Source organism: Besnoitia besnoiti, chromosome III (genome assembly GCF_002563875.1).
Source record: "Besnoitia besnoiti strain Bb-Ger1 chromosome III, whole genome shotgun sequence".
NCBI classification, from domain to species: domain Eukaryota; phylum Apicomplexa; class Conoidasida; order Eucoccidiorida; family Sarcocystidae; genus Besnoitia; species Besnoitia besnoiti.
Window position 1 is genome coordinate 1482356 of NC_042358.1, and position 17506 is coordinate 1499861.

A 17506-nucleotide genomic window follows, 5' to 3' on the forward strand; every position below is an offset into this window, starting at 1 on the left:
GTCCGACGTGAATGGGTGCCGAATGCGGCCACGCAAACGCAGAACTTGTCCGTTTGTAAAGCAGCTCGATCAAGGATTTCGAGAAAAGGAAAATGCCGTAGGCACAAATGGAAAGGGTAGTTCGTGCTCACATCTGTCAGACGGCAAATTACAGAGCTCATGGGTCGATCGGAGACGGCAGGCACGTGGAGAGGTGCGAGAGCTTGATTGAAAAAGTGGCAACCTCGTATCACGGCAAACGTAAAAGGACAAAGTGTGCGGCCTCATCTAACCCGTACACGAAGGAGCAGGCTCGGAGGGGCAGCCGGTTTGGATCGACTGACAGGCGAGTGGCGAGAAACCTGCAACGGTTCACAAGACACAGGGTTTCAACTGTTTCCCGGCGTCTCCTGACCGCAAGCGAGTTGGGGGGCATGCATTTCGCTGTGTTCTGCCCTTACAAATGTCTCTGGCCAAAATCGCAGAAATAATCCTTGCTTATGTATCAACAGTGTGATGCATGACTATTTTGGAGGGATTTTGCGCAATCAGAAACGGGTAATGCTGCCCCGCGAGGTCTCGCCAGCCGCCCGTCTCGTCGTCCACTTCTGGTTCAGCGGACTTCCGCGTGCATGACTTCGTCGTGGCTTTTCGCAAGACTTGGCGTATCTCCATGTTACCCACGCAACGAACGAAAAGTCCGGCAGTCAGAAAACCGTGAAGTCCACTTCCGTTTGAGCGTGAACGGCACTCTAGTTTCCGTCTGCATCCTTCTTGCGTGCCGTGGAAATGCGAAATTGCCCCCGTTGAGCGAGGCTCTCGCTTCTAGTGGCGGGAGCGGTCAATCGAGCGTTGCAACTCCTTGTTTTGCATAATATCGGGCCAGCTCTTGCAAGCCTCCGTCGCGCATGTACTGCAGGCCTCTTGAAAAGCCGACGCTTATCCTTAAGTTTTTGCTCGGGCAAGCTCGGAGTCTATACGGGTTCGCCTGAGCACACTGAGGGCGTTGGAACGGGAAGACGGAATCGTTACCAAGCTTGTCCGGTCAGGGCTGTCAAGACTGACTACCCTGTCTTCGCTTCTTCCGTACACTAACGGTGCGTCGTCCCGCCAACTCTTCAACGATGCCGTCGCTGAGCTCTGTCGGCGTCGCCACCCTGGTCATTCTAGCGGCAGCGGGTCCGTTTTTGCAATTCGGGTATGCGGGAGGTGTTCTTGACTGCACAGAACCCACGGAATGTGGCTCTACGCCGCCGCCAGTAAGGCTTGCTTCATCTGCTCCCAGCGTGTGGAGAGCGGCTGTCTGTGCATTCCTGGCTTCGCCTGTGAAAAGAGGGTCATTTTCTGTAGGTCCTCTCGACGGATCGCCTTCGCTTACCATTGACGCGCAGTTGCCACTGCATCATGATGATCCAGTCTACGCGGCTGCCCCTTTTGTATGTCTACTGCTCGCGCTTCTGGTGGCGGATTTCTTAACCGTCAGTGCAAAGTATCTGTGGGTCGTCAGTAAGCGTAGCTGTCCGCAGCGTTCTGCTCTCAATATCGCTTCGTTTAAGCGTTTTGTCGGTTACATTGTTGCGGCGCCGGGCAACGCTTCCATGGAGGGTTCAAGCGGAGGAGAGGGGACGGGAGTACGCGACGATGGCGTTCCGGAGCCGCTACACCGGGCGTCTGGGGTTCGACGTCGAGCGCCAGGTCAGAGCGAAGGGGGGAGTCAGCTCGCAGGCGCCGAATCCGGTCGTGCCGAAGATGAGGCGGAGGGAAACTGTCAGATCTTAGTGAGAGAACTACGGGCGCTACGGGCAGAAAACGCTGCCGGGGGCCGAGGGGGCGCTTCAGATTTCGTCGCTCAAGCCAAGCTGCAGCGGCGCATTATTCGTCTCGAGCAACAACTGGAGAAGACGGCGAGGGACCGGACAGCAAGAGGAGACTTGGGAGACCACGAACACACCGGGGATGTCTACGACATGATGGATTCGGTGTTTGGCTCGGGAAGGCGTCAGCGTAGTTTCCTCATAGGGCTTGAAGGAGCTGTCGGTCAGGCAGTGAACCGCACTGTCGCTGCAGTCGCTTCATCCCTCTTCAAGGTACGCAACGTCCCACTGCTCCCCAAAGTGACTGGCTTTCAAGATCTGAACCAGTAGCCCAACTCGTAGTGTGTACTCTCCAGAAAAAGTTGATGAGGAGTCCTGTCTCAGAGATCTCTGTGTGGCGAACGGGGCATAGGCGTGGTGATGATCGTCTGTGTGGTATCCTTTGCTTCCTGAGACAGGTCTTTAGTCTTTGGATAGGGTCGAAAGCTGTTCCTTTTTCGTTCGCATGAGGGGCACGTATGGAGTTTTCCGAACAGGTTTGGATCGTTTTGTATGTTTCCTGTTTCCCTGTGGGTTTTCGTGGATGACTGAACGAGCACTCCTGTGCATGCATATGCACTGGAAGTGGTGTGTGGTTTTTTCTGCAGGGGGCCTTCTGTTACACAGTTGTATGCGTCGCGAATCGACAATTGCACCGGAGCGACAAGCACGAGGGATGGGCGCTTCTACTGCCAGCCAGGTTTTTTTGGCCGTTCATTCAGTATCAGCAAGGTGAGCGCAGATAGGTCAGCCCCTGTGTCGGGTGTGTCCTGTTGGGGACGCATATACGTCTCGCTTTTGATACTACGCTGGATTGTTGCTGCCTCAGTTTGACGTCCGCGATGGCTTGGTCGTCTTCTTTTACCCAGCATCTCCTCAGTTTAGAGTAGTATTGCGTGGTGATGTCACACACTGGGGCGTAGCCGACCGCTATGGAGCGATGCAGAATCTATCAGGGTCATCTCGCTGCTTCGGCTGCATTTCCTTGAGGGACACACATTGCGGCGCTCTATAGATCAGATTCTCGGAATGGAGTAGCACATCAGTTGCCTTTCAAAGGATGGGTGGTCTCTGACGATATATTCTGTAGGATCCTTACTCCACGCACGTGTCTTGACTGTGTGGCTGTTGTATATCCTTCAGGGAGTTCCCAGTGGTGCGGCTTCGGTTTCCCCATTGCCTTTCTTCTTGGACGTTTGGCTGTCGACGTGTTATATGGACGATTCAGCTACGTGGGACGTCTACTATCCCAGGCGTGTGCGAGGTTGATTCGGAGGGAAGGATGACAGCAGGTTGATTGCCACGCAAAAAGCGTGGCTGTTCATTTCCTGGAAAAGTTTCCACATCTGCGCCGCCCCGCGGTGTGCACCGGCATTCGCCTCTGCGTCCTAAAATGTGTTCTTTTCCCTGCGTAGGATGCTACCAGAGTGTGCATATTATCGACAGTCAAAGGTGCGCATCCTTTTCTGGGCGCGTCGCTCCAACGCTCTTTTTGTTTAAAGATCTCAAGCCACTTGCATAATGACACCGCGAATGTTGCGAGTGGAATCAGAGGCGCGCGTCCGTTTAGAGCAGACAAGTGGGGAACTATTCCCTCCAGTTTCGCGTGATTTCCTGGCGTATCGCGAGCGAGAGTTTAGCGCAGTTCGTTGGTGCAGAGAGTCTTCCCTGGCAGTTTTTTTGACTGTGGTTCGCTGTGTTGTGTAGTAGTAGTAGTAGTAGTAGTAGTAGACAGCACCTGCTCAATTTACCGGTCGCCGGTGATCAGCGGAGGCATGTATTTTTTGCAGACAGCTGTCGGCGCAAGCAAACAATGCGACAAGTACCAGGGCTCCCTCCGACTCACAGCCGTCCTAGATACGCTGTTGGTCTATGTCCCGCAACCCCACTTATTCTCATACATGGAACGAAGACGGCAGGCGAACTCAGGGAGACAGCAATGTCTCTCTTCGCAGACAGCAGGTGTGGATGAATGGGAGCTCGCGGACAATCCCTCATTTAGCGGGCAGGACACGCAAGCGGGCAACAGTTTAGATCAGCCCATGCAGATGGAAAATGTTACCTCAGACGCAGCTCTGCGCGACTGAGCGGAAGGGAAGATACGTGGGGGGTTCAGTCAATACGTGAGATGAGTCTAGAGCCGGGAGTCGCGCAAATGTCAAAGACATCTTAATATCAAATGTTCTTGGCGTGAGAGGCACGGATTCCAACATAGGAATCCATGCCCGGATTCCCGAGTCACTCATCAGCCCAGGTCACCCGGGGGTCCGCTGAAGGGAGATCTGTTGATCCACGCGCACACTTCTGTACGCCGGCTGAGAGCGGGCCACCTTCCTGCGCAATAGCGCCCTCGATGAGTTTCCCGAATGAGGACATAGGTAGTCCCATGAAGCACTCTTCCTCACCATCGATTCGCTCGACATATTTACTCATAATTTCGTCGTCGATAGCGAATCCCCCCGCGCAGGCTAGGACTAATCCTTTGTCAAGAATCTCCTTGATATCTGCATCGGGTATGTGGCGGAACCACGCTGCACCCTTATCGATCCGCTCGATTCGCCTCTTCGAATAGGAATTGACGAGCACAGTCGCGTTGATCACCTGGACCGGGTCGCCACTCCCGGAATAGTCCCGCAAAAAGGCTTCTCCCTCATCCCGGTTCGCCGGCTTTTCCCTGATGCTATTTCTGAATACTGCGACTTGGTCAGAGCATATCAGCCAACTGGGGTATGATGGAAGAACCGTCCCCGAGTTGTTCGGGACTGCCATGTTTGTACCTATGCCGCCTGTTTCAGGTGAACTTCGTGCGTGGAGATGGTAGACGTAGCCATCAGGGAACACACTACTTGGAGACGTTTTCTTGAGGTTTTCTAGACATGCGTCAGCCTTTTTGTTCGCGAGCATCGTTACAAGAACAACGGGATCATCATGGCGAATCTGTTTCTCATCAATGGCAGGCGATATCTGGCCGCAGGGGCATCCCCGCCTTTCGAGAACCTGCCGGCGCCACTTGCTCGACGATCCCAGAATGACGCGGTTTTTCACAAAAAAATCGGCCACCTCCATCATGGCTGCCACCGAAAAAGCATGTACATACGTGATCGCCGGACGCGTAAACTCGGATGCTGTAGGGGAGGACGCGTCAAATATAATGCCAGCAGGCACAAAGGGCCGAAATGTGGTTTTTTCCACAAGACTGTGAGTCGTGATGGCAATGGCTCACCGGAGTGCAGCTGCCGACGGCCTCGAATGCCGAATGCTTAAAGCACCATTTCGGAACCAGAGTCACCAGTACTTTGCCCTGGTAGTGGTGCAGACCCGCTGGAAGGTAAATAATTCGGACAGCCACGAAATATGGGGTTGTTTGGTCAGGGGCGCCTGAGCATGGAAAGAACTATAACCTGCTGAAGTAAATTGTAGTACCTGCCTGAGTTGCTTTGGCAGTCCACTAATTCGAGGCTCTAGCCCCATAGACGGAGACAGTAAGTAACAGGGGGGTCAGTTGGTACGCTTCAACAGGCAGGACGGGCCGAAACGAGTCCTCAGGTGCATAGGAAGCTCATGAACAGCGTTATTTCTCCGTCTTCGTCATTCAGCGGCAGTGAACCGCAAGAAAATGTTTCGATTCACCTCTTAGTACCAGCGCACGCAAGGTACAGACACAGTGGCCGGAAGCCGTACAGCAGTTGCGGAGGTGAAAATCCGCCTTCCCGGGCTATATGAAGGCACAAGAGAAAATTATGCTTCCTAAACTGGGTCTGTGGACCGTCAAAGAGAAGATGGCGCCCAGTAATGACAATCTAGGCAATTATGATGGATTCAGTTGGCGATCGATGATTCGCCTGCTGGGGAAGGCGTGGGCCGCGCTTCCCCCCTCAGCGGGCCGCCGCCGTGGCGGAACTGGGGATCCTTCGACGAAGGTCGGTGACTCGGATGAACTTCAGCAGCAGATGCAAACAGAGTTTCTCTTCTGTGACCTCGCGAGTCTAGCAGTTGTTTGTGACGCTTCATTGACTCTTCTCATGCCATGTTCGTAAAGGCGGGAGTGTGTTCACTTTTTAAAGCACTTTATCGAGGTCACTACTCAACAAAGCAACCTCGTGCGAAATGCGTAGAGGCCTCGCGTCTACGTGCCCGCAGTTCCTGTCTTGCCGCTTCGGACAGAGCAAGGAGCGGTGCACCGCCATGCTCAGGTTGAGTTGGAACGGTCATTCTCCCAATTTGATAAGCACCGTTTTGATTATGCAAATGTTCAAAGCATAGAGATTATTCATAGGGCAATCGAGTAGTTTACTGCGTCGTTTATGGCCGCCGTGCAAAGCCTCGCCTGGCGGTCGTGCTCTCTCCTTCCGGGGGGACGGGTTTGAGTCTGCCCGTAGCAGCGCTCTTGAGCGAGTTGGGACGGAGGTGTCACATCGCTCGTTGCTCAGTGTCTTTTGACGGAGGAAACGTCTTTTCCTTTTGCTATTGTCTCAACGTTTTCGGCGAGGATACGTCGCGTCCGCTCTGCTCGGTGCGTTTGCGTCATTCCATCGCTGTCCTGGCGAAGTGTTTTTTTTCCGACGGCCTTCGTCTTCCAGCGAACGCGGGGGGGGCTTGCAAACAGGAGTCTTTTGTCTTCGAGCGTGCGCGCAAATGCTTTATGAATAGGCGTAGATTTGCGGAAGCAGTGCACTTCACTAGCGTGATGCTCATTTAAAGCCTCCAGTAGGCTAGTCCTTCGTGTAGCATGTAGCCAACCGTGTCGTGTGGTCCGCGTGAGGCGCGTCTGATAAACGATTTCGTGTTGGCTGGGACTGCGCCTCCTCCATCTTCCTCTGTTGAAGCGGATGCTTGGAGGCAGCTGAGTATACATTTCGTGAGCTACTAAACAAACATGGCGTCTCAAGTGTGTGCTAGCACAGAAACTACCGTACCCGAGTCCAATCCGCCGTGTGCTGCCCCCGGTAACCCGGATGCAGCGCTCTTGCTTGCCTGGGCAAATTTGCTCAGCCAGCAGTTCCAGGCTCCTGTATCTGCGCCTTGTGTTCCTGCACATCTTCCTGTACTCGTGGATCTGCTCGGCCGCGGGGTCGTGACCTCGAGACCAGCATCAGAATGCTGCGACATATCCGGGCCTGCCTCTCCCAGCAGGAAACGGCCACGTGACGCAGAAACTGGGCCGCCGTCTGATATCTGTGCATCTCCACGAAGCAAGGCTATGCCCGAAGGTGAAGAGGATTCTGCGGTTCCTGCCAAGTCTGATGTCATCCAGCCTCCGGCAGTCGAGACCAACAGTAGCCAGGGTCGACCCATCAGTTACGTCACCTTGAATGCTGACAGAACACATTGGATAATCTCAACTCCAGTGAACGGCGGTATACTTCGTCACTTCCTTCCGCCAACAAAAGACCGCCTGGATGACATCCTTTCCTTCCATGTGCCGGCAGAAGTGCACGCACAAAATCAGGTCCCCGCCAACCCCTGCTTCATATATACTGTTTCATCGCCCAAAGAGTCCGGCCAACAAGTGAAGAATGGCATCGATAGGGCATCCTTATTCTACGACACTAATCAGGAGCTCGTCACTAATGCTCCCTCGAGACAAGATGATCCGGAACGAACGACAGCGGCGCAGCCAGCACATGGGCACCCTTCCTCCGCCAAGGCGGAGACTTCTCTAAACAGCGAAGGCTCCCACTTTCGGCCTTACTTGCAGACTGCTCCAGTCTCGCAGTCGCAAACGCCATCGGCCTCGCCGTATTCAGATCATGTTGGAGTTAGTCCAGGTGAAAACTTCGAGACTGCTCTGCCGGTGCAAATGTCTCATTTGGGTATCCGTTGGAATGCCATCTCGCATGCACCTGGCTGGCCAGCTGCTGACGTGGTTTCGGAAAAGACGCAGTTACATACACTATGCGGGCACATGGAAGCGGAGTCAACCGATGTCTTCCACAGCACGAGCGACAAAGGCTGCACGACGAGGACATGTTGTACCGAAGATGAGTTTCCGCTAGACGGAGAAAAGCAAGAGGCCACTGAAGCATATTCCGAAATGGCGAAGAAGCTGCCCAAGTTGGCAGGAGTTATTTTCGATCGTGTGCATGCTCGTTGGGTTTCAACGTATCATGACAAAGAAACCAGGAAAGTCATGCGCAAGTACTTTGGGGTCCGCAAGCATGGTTTTGAACAGGCATACAACATGGCGGTGCGTCATCGTAAGCTGAAAATCATGTCTAAGCATGCTGAGAACGACCCCGAAGCAGGACTGCTTGATGATGTGAGGACTGACAGCGCTGATGTTCAGTGTGCAGAAGCACCTGGATCTTTGGAGGCAGCAGTGAATAAAAACGTATGCTACGAAACTTTGTTCAAGACGCTGCCTCGTGTCACTGGTGTCTCGTATGATTCTTATGCGATGAAATTTCGCGCTGGATATATGTCAAATGGTAAATGGAATGTCAAGGATTTTCCAATACGCAAATACGGGACATTCGCAGAGGCATACAGGCGTGCAGTGTCGTGTCGTCTTGGGAACTCCAGGACGGAGTGCTCGCGAAACGACCCGGCCAAGACGGTGGCGGTTGCTGAAGTGTCAGCTACTAATGCGTGAGATGCTATGTGCCTCAGGCAAGTTTTGTTATTCATGGACGAACTGTTTTCTGTCGCCGGTGCCTGGTGAAACATGATTCATATGACGCTGTGTTGCTAGACGTCCTTTGGTGTTCTGAGACCCGCTTTGCCGAGTCTCATGTGTTTTGTTGCAGTTAGTTTTATCTTGTCGCAGTGTTAACAGACATTACAAGAACAATGGCACTACAGTGTCCATCTGTTCCTCCTAACTTCCGTCGTGCGAACGGTGCGATGACTATCTGCGCGTCAGCTCCTACGGTTACAGGATTATCATAAACTCTTCGGATACTGAGCACGGCAGGTCAAGTCAAGGAATAGGTGGCATTTTGGAGAACAACAAAATCTGACAGATTTACCGCGATGATTCATTTTTAGTTCGATATCCTAGTAAGTCCCGCCAAAATATCAGATGCGGCGGCCATTAACTCCTGCACATCACAGGGAGGGGCGCATTATTTAGAAGTGAAATTCGAGGGTGTGGTTGTTATAGCTCACCTGTGCACTTCCCCGCGCTTCGTCTCTGAATATGGCTTCCGCAAAGGTGTCATGGTCGTCCGACGCGTCATATCTTCTTCCATTTGATATCCCTCCGTTACTAGCTGCAATATCGGCAGTTCCTGGGATCGTCACAGGCGCTGTCGGCGCCTCAACGGATATCTCGAATTCTGTGGTAGACGGCATCATGATCACTTCCTTCGTTGTGGGTTTGAGCAGTTCCTGAGCGAACAGATAAGGCACCGGTGGATCGGCAGACAACCGATTGACTATCGTTTAGTTGTGCGGGTACGAAATTCGCATGGATTCACAAGTCGGTAGCTAGCGATCTAGGATGTCCTGGTGATACCGGCATTTGGTATCTTTGTTGTCAGCTGTGGGTCGTGCATATGGCGGTCACCTGCATCGCGGGCATTCCAAACGGGGTGAACGGAGGGAGTGTATCGATCCGTAGCAGACTGTAAATCGGTTCGCCAGTAGCTGGAGAATATATATCGATGCGGTTCGAGCCGAATCGGAGGGCGCCGTACCATCCCAGCTGCACGAACTGCATCCAGGCACACAGGAAACGTACGCGCTCCTTGAGGTTATTCAATATCTTCAATTGGTACAGGACAGTTACCTGGGCGTTCGTTTGAAATGCCGCTCGTTCTTCCGGAAGAGTGTCATCGAGAAAGAGGGCAGTACTCATCCTCAAGGCCGGGTCACCGTAGGACGGATCATTGTACCAGTAGACAGCGTTTTGTCGAAGGAAGTCTGTACAGAAGGTAAGTTCTGTATGCATGACAGCAGAGTGGCTGCAGAACGGAAGCTCTTCTTACTGTTTACAAATGTCGGCCAATTCCGCGGGGCCTGGGCACCATAAATTTCGACGATGGTCCCATCATTTTTTTCCCAGTTGCCCTTCAGATCCTTTTTGTCCGTTACTGCACAGAACATGAAAACGTTTAAAAGATGGCATCGCGTCCGTGTCGTTCGCCTGGTCTTGCAAGGAACAATGAAGTCTGTGGTACGTCTTCGACGCGTGGGAGCGTTTTACACCAGTACCTCTCTCTGCACTCACGCTTTTTCTCTAATTTCGTCAGCGAAGTGTCGTGGAGCCTCGTTCTTAAGAAGATACTTCGTCCATAATGATCTGCAAAGCCTTCGGCCTGCTCGAAGATAATCGAGATGTTGTCCCTCGCATCTACAAAAGCTCGACCCGAAACGCCAGCCTGTATTCACACCAGTCCCACAAAAATTTTATGTGTTGAATAGTTGGATGCAGGTGCAGGCGAACGACGTACCGCAAATGAAGTAAGCGGAGTAACCACGAAGATTGCTCCCAGAAGGTACCTCGTTCTGAGAAGTGCGTCCGTTCTGTGAAGCCGAATGACAAATGGCTCATTGGATAGGGGACTAAGAACTTGTCTCATAACTCCCGCTCGCGGCTTCTTCTTTTCTTTATCAGCTTCCTTCTTGTCGGAGTAGTGCGAAAAGAGTTGCCAGTTGCCACTTATGTCCCATGCTGCAAAATTTAAGCACACGCTTTCCGGGCTTGCCTCCATCGAGATGGTTGCATTCTTAATGCGCTTACTACAAGCCTTGTACGGATTTCCCGCCAGCGGTAAACCGGTGGCCACGTCGATGATACAGTGGCATGTCGGCACGCCTCCGATTATGAAACAGTTTGCGCCAGGCCCGCAGCGTGCTATCTCCCCTTCGACGGCAGTACACGCTGAGCGTAAAGCGATTCAAGGTAACGCGGTAGAAGGAATGTCACCTTGTGTTTTCAGGCGTTTTTCGGTCTTACTTTCGTAGACTTCCGTGACCAGCTGTGCTCTTGAGAATCGGCCAGGTGAAGCGAGAAAAAGCAGCGCCACCACAAACCGCCTGAAAAGTCGCTCTGGCAAGCTGCGACACAGTGTTGAAGACGACACATCTGCATGGCTTCCCTGCACCCCCCGTAGCGAAGATCTAGAAAAGGATGCAGTCTTCTTCACGGCACAATCATACGCAGCGAACTCGGGCCGGCCGATGGGATGTATCAGCCCGCTTGAACAGCCCCCCGTTGATGGGGGTCCGGTGTAATGGGCCATAGACGGCAGCATTGGAATGTGGGTTCAGAAACTGTCGTCAGACTCCCAGATTCGATTGTTGAAGGTTTTGACAGATGGGTTACTAAATCGGTGAAAAGTGGGAAGTAAGCTTGTCAGCACTCTCTTGCTGCGAAGTTGATGCACAGACGAGCACGCTCAGTGAGCCTTGTCGGTCGGTACCAACTGATTCCCGTCGTACGGCTGGCCCTACCAGGCAGTCGTTCTACAGTTCCTATCAAGAGAATACGGGTGGCAAAAGAAGTGGCACGTATCTGTTCATCTGTATATTGTGTCAGCCCGCGTTCGAATTCTGCGAGAACACCAACTGACAATCACCATAAGATTTCGCCCAGTGATACCACTGCATGGCCCCCCTGTGCCCACATCCAGAATTTTGCAGAGGTGCTGTGGCCACCGTTTGAACTCTAAGCGGATCTTCCCTGAGGAGGGGAATAGACTGGCACAGGCAATCGTTTTAGCTGTCGTGGAGGATGATTACGCTTCGCGTGGCCAGCTTGAGAAGCTTTATATGGCGCTGGAAGCTTGAGCAACTGCACCCCTGCATGGCATCGCCAGGCATTACTGATACCCCTGACGAGCACGTTGTTGAGTAATAGCCAGACACGGTATTGGAATTATACGCACCCTCAGAATCCTCCATAGTGTCTGCAGAAGAATGGATTAGTAAATGTCCTCAGTTTGCTCGGGTGTGTGCGACGTACGGCAGTACGCGTGAGTGGGAAGTCTGCGTCAGGCCCAGTGATATCTTGAGGTGGTGAGGCGCAGGGCCCTGCATGGAGACAAGTCAACGGTGGTAGTGCGTATACATTCATATCGATTCTTACACCATGCCCTGCACCTAACGCTCCACTCCTGCTTCATGTGGATATTAAAGCCGTCGAAGTTTGCTGTTCCCCTGGCACACGGCCCTTCGTAGTCTGAGCGTCGGCCTTCTGCTAAATTCCCTTCCTTGAAGCGTCCCACTGCGTTGAGTCACCTGCTGTAGCTTCGCACGCTGTCGACGATCCTGCGATGTTGTGATTTTTACTAAAACTGACCGGTTATTTGGGTGTGTGTGTATGTGTCGTCCTGCGTTACCTTTTGAGGGTCTCCAGCCTTTTGGACACTGCGTCGAAAAATTCCGATTACACCGTACACAGGGCCAGTCTCTCATGCAACGAGATGCCCATGTCCTCTTCGCTCTTGAGGATTTGCTGGAAGTTTGATGTGTCGTATACAAGCAAAACAAAGTGCGTAGCTGCAAGGCGTACACTGAAAGAAGGTCTAGCAAGTCTCCCCTGCATGGGCCTTTGAGTGGCGTAACAGCGTCATGCACCGATTCTCAAACTGCTTGAAATCCTACCATCATACGCAGAAGTCGGAGCGCACACCAGAGAAGTTGGTCCTGCATTCATCTTTGCTTGGATCAGTGAGCATATCGTACCTGCCGTGCTTACCAAAAGCATGTCCAGCCAATTCATAGTCCTTGAGGAAAACAGCAAATTAGCGCTTTTGAAGGCCGTTTCTGGATAATGTTCTAACCAGTGGACATCTAAAGCCATGGTGTGCGTTAACGGGCTAAAGTCATATTGCAAATAGAAGGGTCACCTACGTCTGTGAATAATCCTGCTCACATATATTTTCAACGTCGTTCAGGGCAGCATGGACTGCAGAGACTGGAAGAGGCTTTATTTCTATATCCACTCCCGAAAAAAGAAGCCGTTATAACCTGCTTTTGGTGGCGTTCTCGCAGCCAAATCTTGCATTATCTAGAAGCGAGGACTTTGTGCGTGTTTCACTTATGCACGGGTTGCACATGACGTACAACCCCAGCGGCGTTGCTGTCAAGGCTTGGCTGCTCTGAAGACCTGGTAGACTCGACGGAGCTGCCGACGATGGCACCTGAAATACGGGGCAGGGGTACATCGACAGACTGCACTCACAATATAATTCATACGGTTCTACCTGCCGCTTCGCCCATGAGCGTTTGGTCATCACTAGCAAACTCCGTGCTGGATATCATCTGTAGGCAGTTAGCGATAGCTGTGTCGAGCACAGAAGCGCTGTACTGGCTTACGCCCGACGGCACGAAAGCTGCATTCGTGAAGCGGGCGGAAATAGCCATGACCACAATGGCAAATGAGTTCCGCATCTTTCCAACTCTGCTTTACTCGCTGATGCGGGCAACAATATAGGAGAGAGGACCGAGGTTGCATGCTTCGCCGAACGACCAATGTAGCGACGATGTTAGTCTGCCACCCTGCTGGCGGGTGTATGTACTGTAACTGATTTTCTGTGCGTCCATGTTGGCCGTGCAATAACGTAAGCTCGAACGAACGCCAAGTCTTTGAAGCGCACGATGGTCAGGGGTCGCGGAGAGGTAATGCAACACTTTATTTCTCATTGCCGCATCCCAGAAATACCAGTAAGGGTCATGCAGCACAGCCACCGCCCCGTTTACACTGATACCTTCGTGACCGCGCCTGCACCAAAATTTCGGCTTTGGCAAACACTCACTGAAACGTGAGGTTGGGTTCGGGTGACACTAGCATTGGCTCTATGGTTGACTCAAATGCTCTGGGTCATGGAAGCACACCGATCCGTGATGCATCTTTAATGACAGCAGGGGCGCTGTGCCCCTTATGCACTCCCACGCAGTCGGTGCGTCTTCCTGTCTTTACGTTGTCACTGGTCCATATATCCCACATGAAGGCCAATCGTAACAACACAGATGGTCGACCCCTAGTCAATGTGGCACTGGCCTGGCCCCGTGCCGATCAGACGGAGCACCGTACATTAGTTTAAGCTTGTCTTCTGTTGTCCATGAGGTAATGCTAGGAACTCTCAAAGCAACCACGTTAATTCCTGAAACGAAGGCATACCGAAAAATTAATGGATAGCATCACAAAAAACTCCAGCACATCTTCCGCATGTCTGGCGGTCGCGAGACACCCCACAGCGCGTAGTTCTGTAGACCTTCCAAACCGCACAGTAGAGCGCCACGAGGAAGATATCAATTCATGCGCTGCGTCTGATCAGAAAACTCCCGAAGGAGACGGCTCAAATCCTTCCCTGGATTGTCGGCAACAACAGCTGCATCACCGCAGTTGGAGGACGCAGAAGTCGACTCAGCACGATGGGTCAGCAGGTCAACATGCTCGCCGTTTTGCATCCTAACCAAAAAAAAGTTGTCGTGACGAAAAGCACTCCAGAATGTACTCCTTGGCTTGCCTGACCCTTCAGAATAGGCGTCTGTGAGCACAACATGATCATACGCCAAGCACAGCTGCACGCCTTGCGTCATGCGCATCATTATCTCACCCCTATGAGACTTGCCGCACAACTTCCCGCGGTACGGTCGCTAGCGACTCACTTCCCGTCCCCGTGCTCTCTGTCCTTCGCCGGAACTCCTGCCCTGCAAGGTTACCTGATGATCGCGGGAGAGTAGTTCTTGTGTCATTCGCCTCGGAGTTGGAGGCGCCCCCCCCTGTCGGGCTGCCCGTCACCATCTTTTTCATTTGCCGGTGCCAATGTGTAGGCTCTTTGTCATTCGACACCCCGCTCGGAAAACCGCAGCAAGGCCTCACGACACCAGGCAGGCCGGAGCACACGCGGCAGGGAGATCTAAAAAACTCCGTTGATGTACCTCTCCCTGCGTTCTAATCCGTGCAACGACTTTACTGCCCTCCACGACCGGGAGCTCGCGTGACAGCTTACAGAAGAATTCCGACCGGTATCAACCGAACACCACGCGGCGTCACGGACACAATGACACGATCTCCACTGCCATAAGTTAAGCGAGTCTTGTCTGCCGGAGACACGCAACCTCAACACTGCCTGACCGCGGAACCGTCTTCTGTAAAGCTGCAATGGTATTCCCACCCGCTTAGTGGGATCGGCAGACGCGTTTATCGTAGGCCGCCGATGAACACTGGCATTGTTACTACAAGACAATAAAAGGGGGGCATTTGGATATCACTAAGAATGACATTCTTACTCTCATTTAGTGCCTTACTGTGCCACGGCCTCTGAATGAGCAGCTTGCTCGCAGTACGCGCAACGGACCGCGACGTTGGTTGGACCCATCTACGCCCTCTCGCGGGTAAAGTCTTAAGCATGCAGGAGCACCACCTCCAGAACTACACGGTAAAGAAACTCCCTGCTCCTCGTTGTGCCATCATACACTGGCACCGGTGTGGTCCCTGTTATGCCTCACGAGCAAAGGGATATCGAGCGCGCGAAATCACCGTAGGCAGCAGGGGAGCTATCCGCAGCGACCGCCTGTCCCAGGAAGACAGAAGATGCCAGCAAAATAACTCAAACCACAGCTCTCTTGCACTGGAGCCTGAAGTGTCTTGTAATCCCCCAGAAAAAAAGAGCCAAAAGAATTATCAAGAGACTTGCGGAAGCGCAAGAAAAAAGCTCTTCACCGAATGAGAGTCATCGTGCAACTTTACACCGACCACCCTATATAAGAATGGTCCCGTCATCGCAGGCCGTGCCAGCTTTCCAGGCACAACAACAAATGTGCAACCAGTGGTAGAAACTCACGCAGAGTAATCCCGTCTTAGATTGTTGTTGTCAAGATTTTGTTCATGCATTTTTTGGCGAACTAGACGTCCTTTCCATCAGGGAAAATCACGTTCTACCCAGCCATGCCCGTTCCCCCGGATAGCTCTGCACGCGAATGACTTTGCCATGACTGCTCGATCCGTGACGTTCGAACGCACAGAGTGAGAGCTAGTGTTTCGTGAGTTCGGATACAACAAGATACTGAAGTCAGTTTTGTGACACAGAGCATGAGCCGATTGCCGGTGGTTGTTGGTGTCTGCTTTTATATCTCCGGTGTTGCCGGCCTTAGTCAGTACCACAACTAGAGGGCTCCCTTTTATAGCTTTGTTCGTAGGCGTTCTCTGCTACCCCCGCGCGAAGCAGAGCGCGCGTGTGCCGTTTCTCTCCCTGTCCTCATGCTTGAGGGTAAAAATGGCGAACATCGATTCTACTGCTTCCAATACTAATCGCATGCGTGAACACTTGTTCCTGAAACGAATGCAATCCGGGAAGCAGCAGGAGCAAGAGGAGGATCTGTGCGTGTGCCACAACGTTGTGAACTTCAAGCTTTCTGTGTGCCTCAATCAGTTGGAACCCAGTAAACAAGCTGCTTCGCGTGGTGCCCACGATGATGCAGAATCAGGGAGGCGCTCCTGCTCCCCCACAGAAGGGTTAACACCAGCGGGAAGCAATACAGAGAGAGCGGAGGCCCAGTCGGAACAGCTGAGCGCTGATGCGTCTGTTTCCTCAACGGTGACAGCTGACCGTACAAATCAACTTTCCGGTGAATGCGCAACTTCCCCTGCTGAAAACCCACCGGAGGCAACAAACATCTGTCAGAACATCACGCTTGCGACTCTACAGGATATCTTACTGGCAAATCCTACAGATAAGTGCTTAGTGTCAGACGTCGACGAGCAGCTGCTAATCAACATTTTCTTCAATTCTCCAGTGCGGGTGAGCCGTGGTGATGAGAGAGGCTATCCTTCGTCTATCGTATGCCGCCGGGACGCCACGAGATGCATTTCGCAATCCCTTTCGTACCATACTAAATGGAAAAGTGTTACATAGTAGCAGCTGACTCGTTGCCCTTGCACATTTGTCATACTACAGTAACGGGGAGGGTAAGTATGTCTCCTTACCTAGACCGCACGGGATGCTCGGTGCTTACCTGCTCTCCAGGTTACGTCTGTAGCCATTCGGTCTTCAGCGCCCCCGTCGAGCTTTGAATGGAAAAAGGAAAGCGATACGAATGAAGAAGATGATGAGCTGCCGGAAGAAGGCACAGTTTCTGAGCCCAAGCTGATCAAGGTAAGCTGTGTCTGTATCATCATCAGCCCGAGTTCGTGTGACTGTTAGCTGTGATCATTCACTCATAGAGGGATATGCGATCCCGCAGCGGATCGGGTCTTAGCGCGCGCATGGCTGGGTGAACGAGGCAGTAAACGCTGCACAAACCTCGAATTGAACACCGACGGATTCATGCATGAGCAAGCATGAGAGCCCCGTGGAACAGTGATTGATGAAACGGTCAGTGGTATTTCTAGGAGCAGGAGCAGGCAGACACGTATGCGACTGTATCGATTCCCCTGTCGGAGGGTCGGATATGTCATTGAGTCCGTGTTCGCCGGTACAACCGCCTCTCCTGCCACCTGTTCGGTGTTGTGGTACAGATTTACAGCAACAAAGCAAATCTCGATTTCAGTACGGTTTCAGACGAGACTCCCGCCCAGATCATGACGTTAACATATGACGAGCTCAAAGGAGAGGAACGCATGTTACTGCGGGGCAGCAAGTTCCAGAGGTGTTCGTCGTTGCATTTATTTATTGAAAAAAATCAAGCCAATACAGTGCATACTTTCGTCAATCGGATATGCTTGTACGGCTATGTGAACAAGAACTACTCCAGCTAAGTGGACACGTGCGCATCGTTTTATG

The 17506-nt window shown here is 52.5% G+C and overlaps 5 protein-coding genes across 5 annotated transcripts; 3 read left to right on the forward strand and 2 right to left on the reverse strand.

Moving 5' to 3' along the window:
- Positions 1 to 1103: 1103 nt before the first annotated feature.
- BESB_045200 (uncharacterized protein) lies at positions 1104 to 2123 on the forward strand (the record flags this gene model as incomplete). The annotated part of the gene is made up of 1 exon (XM_029362971.1): positions 1104 to 2123. One exon carries the CDS (start codon positions 1104 to 1106, stop codon positions 2121 to 2123), a length of 1020 nt encoding a protein of 339 aa, XP_029220337.1.
- A 1947-nt stretch (positions 2124 to 4070) lies between these two features.
- Positions 4071 to 4901, reverse strand: BESB_045210 (Maf family protein; the record flags this gene model as incomplete). The annotated part of the gene is made up of 1 exon (XM_029362972.1): positions 4071 to 4901. The coding sequence occupies one exon, from the start codon at positions 4899 to 4901 to the stop codon at positions 4071 to 4073; it is 831 nt and encodes a 276-aa protein (XP_029220338.1).
- Positions 4902 to 6708: 1807 nt separating this feature from the next.
- BESB_045220 (uncharacterized protein) lies at positions 6709 to 8424 on the forward strand (the record flags this gene model as incomplete). The annotated part of the gene is made up of 1 exon (XM_029362973.1): positions 6709 to 8424. One exon carries the CDS (start codon positions 6709 to 6711, stop codon positions 8422 to 8424), a length of 1716 nt encoding a protein of 571 aa, XP_029220339.1.
- An 885-nt stretch (positions 8425 to 9309) lies between these two features.
- Positions 9310 to 13169, reverse strand: BESB_045230 (uncharacterized protein; the record flags this gene model as incomplete). The annotated part of the gene is made up of 16 exons (XM_029362974.1): positions 9310 to 9486; positions 9562 to 9695; positions 9761 to 9865; positions 10003 to 10153; positions 10226 to 10446; positions 10516 to 10656; positions 10732 to 10832; positions 11740 to 11807; positions 12116 to 12143; positions 12289 to 12325; positions 12381 to 12422; positions 12475 to 12502; positions 12560 to 12569; positions 12630 to 12711; positions 12839 to 12919; positions 12983 to 13169. 16 exons carry the CDS (start codon positions 13167 to 13169, stop codon positions 9310 to 9312), a joined length of 1593 nt encoding a protein of 530 aa, XP_029220340.1.
- Positions 13170 to 16000: 2831 nt separating this feature from the next.
- BESB_045240 (uncharacterized protein) lies at positions 16001 to 17481 on the forward strand (the record flags this gene model as incomplete). Its single annotated transcript, XM_029362975.1, has 3 exons — positions 16001 to 16525; positions 16751 to 16879; positions 17242 to 17481. 3 exons carry the CDS (start codon positions 16001 to 16003, stop codon positions 17479 to 17481), a joined length of 894 nt encoding a protein of 297 aa, XP_029220341.1.
- Between the last annotated feature and the right edge of the window lie 25 nt (positions 17482 to 17506).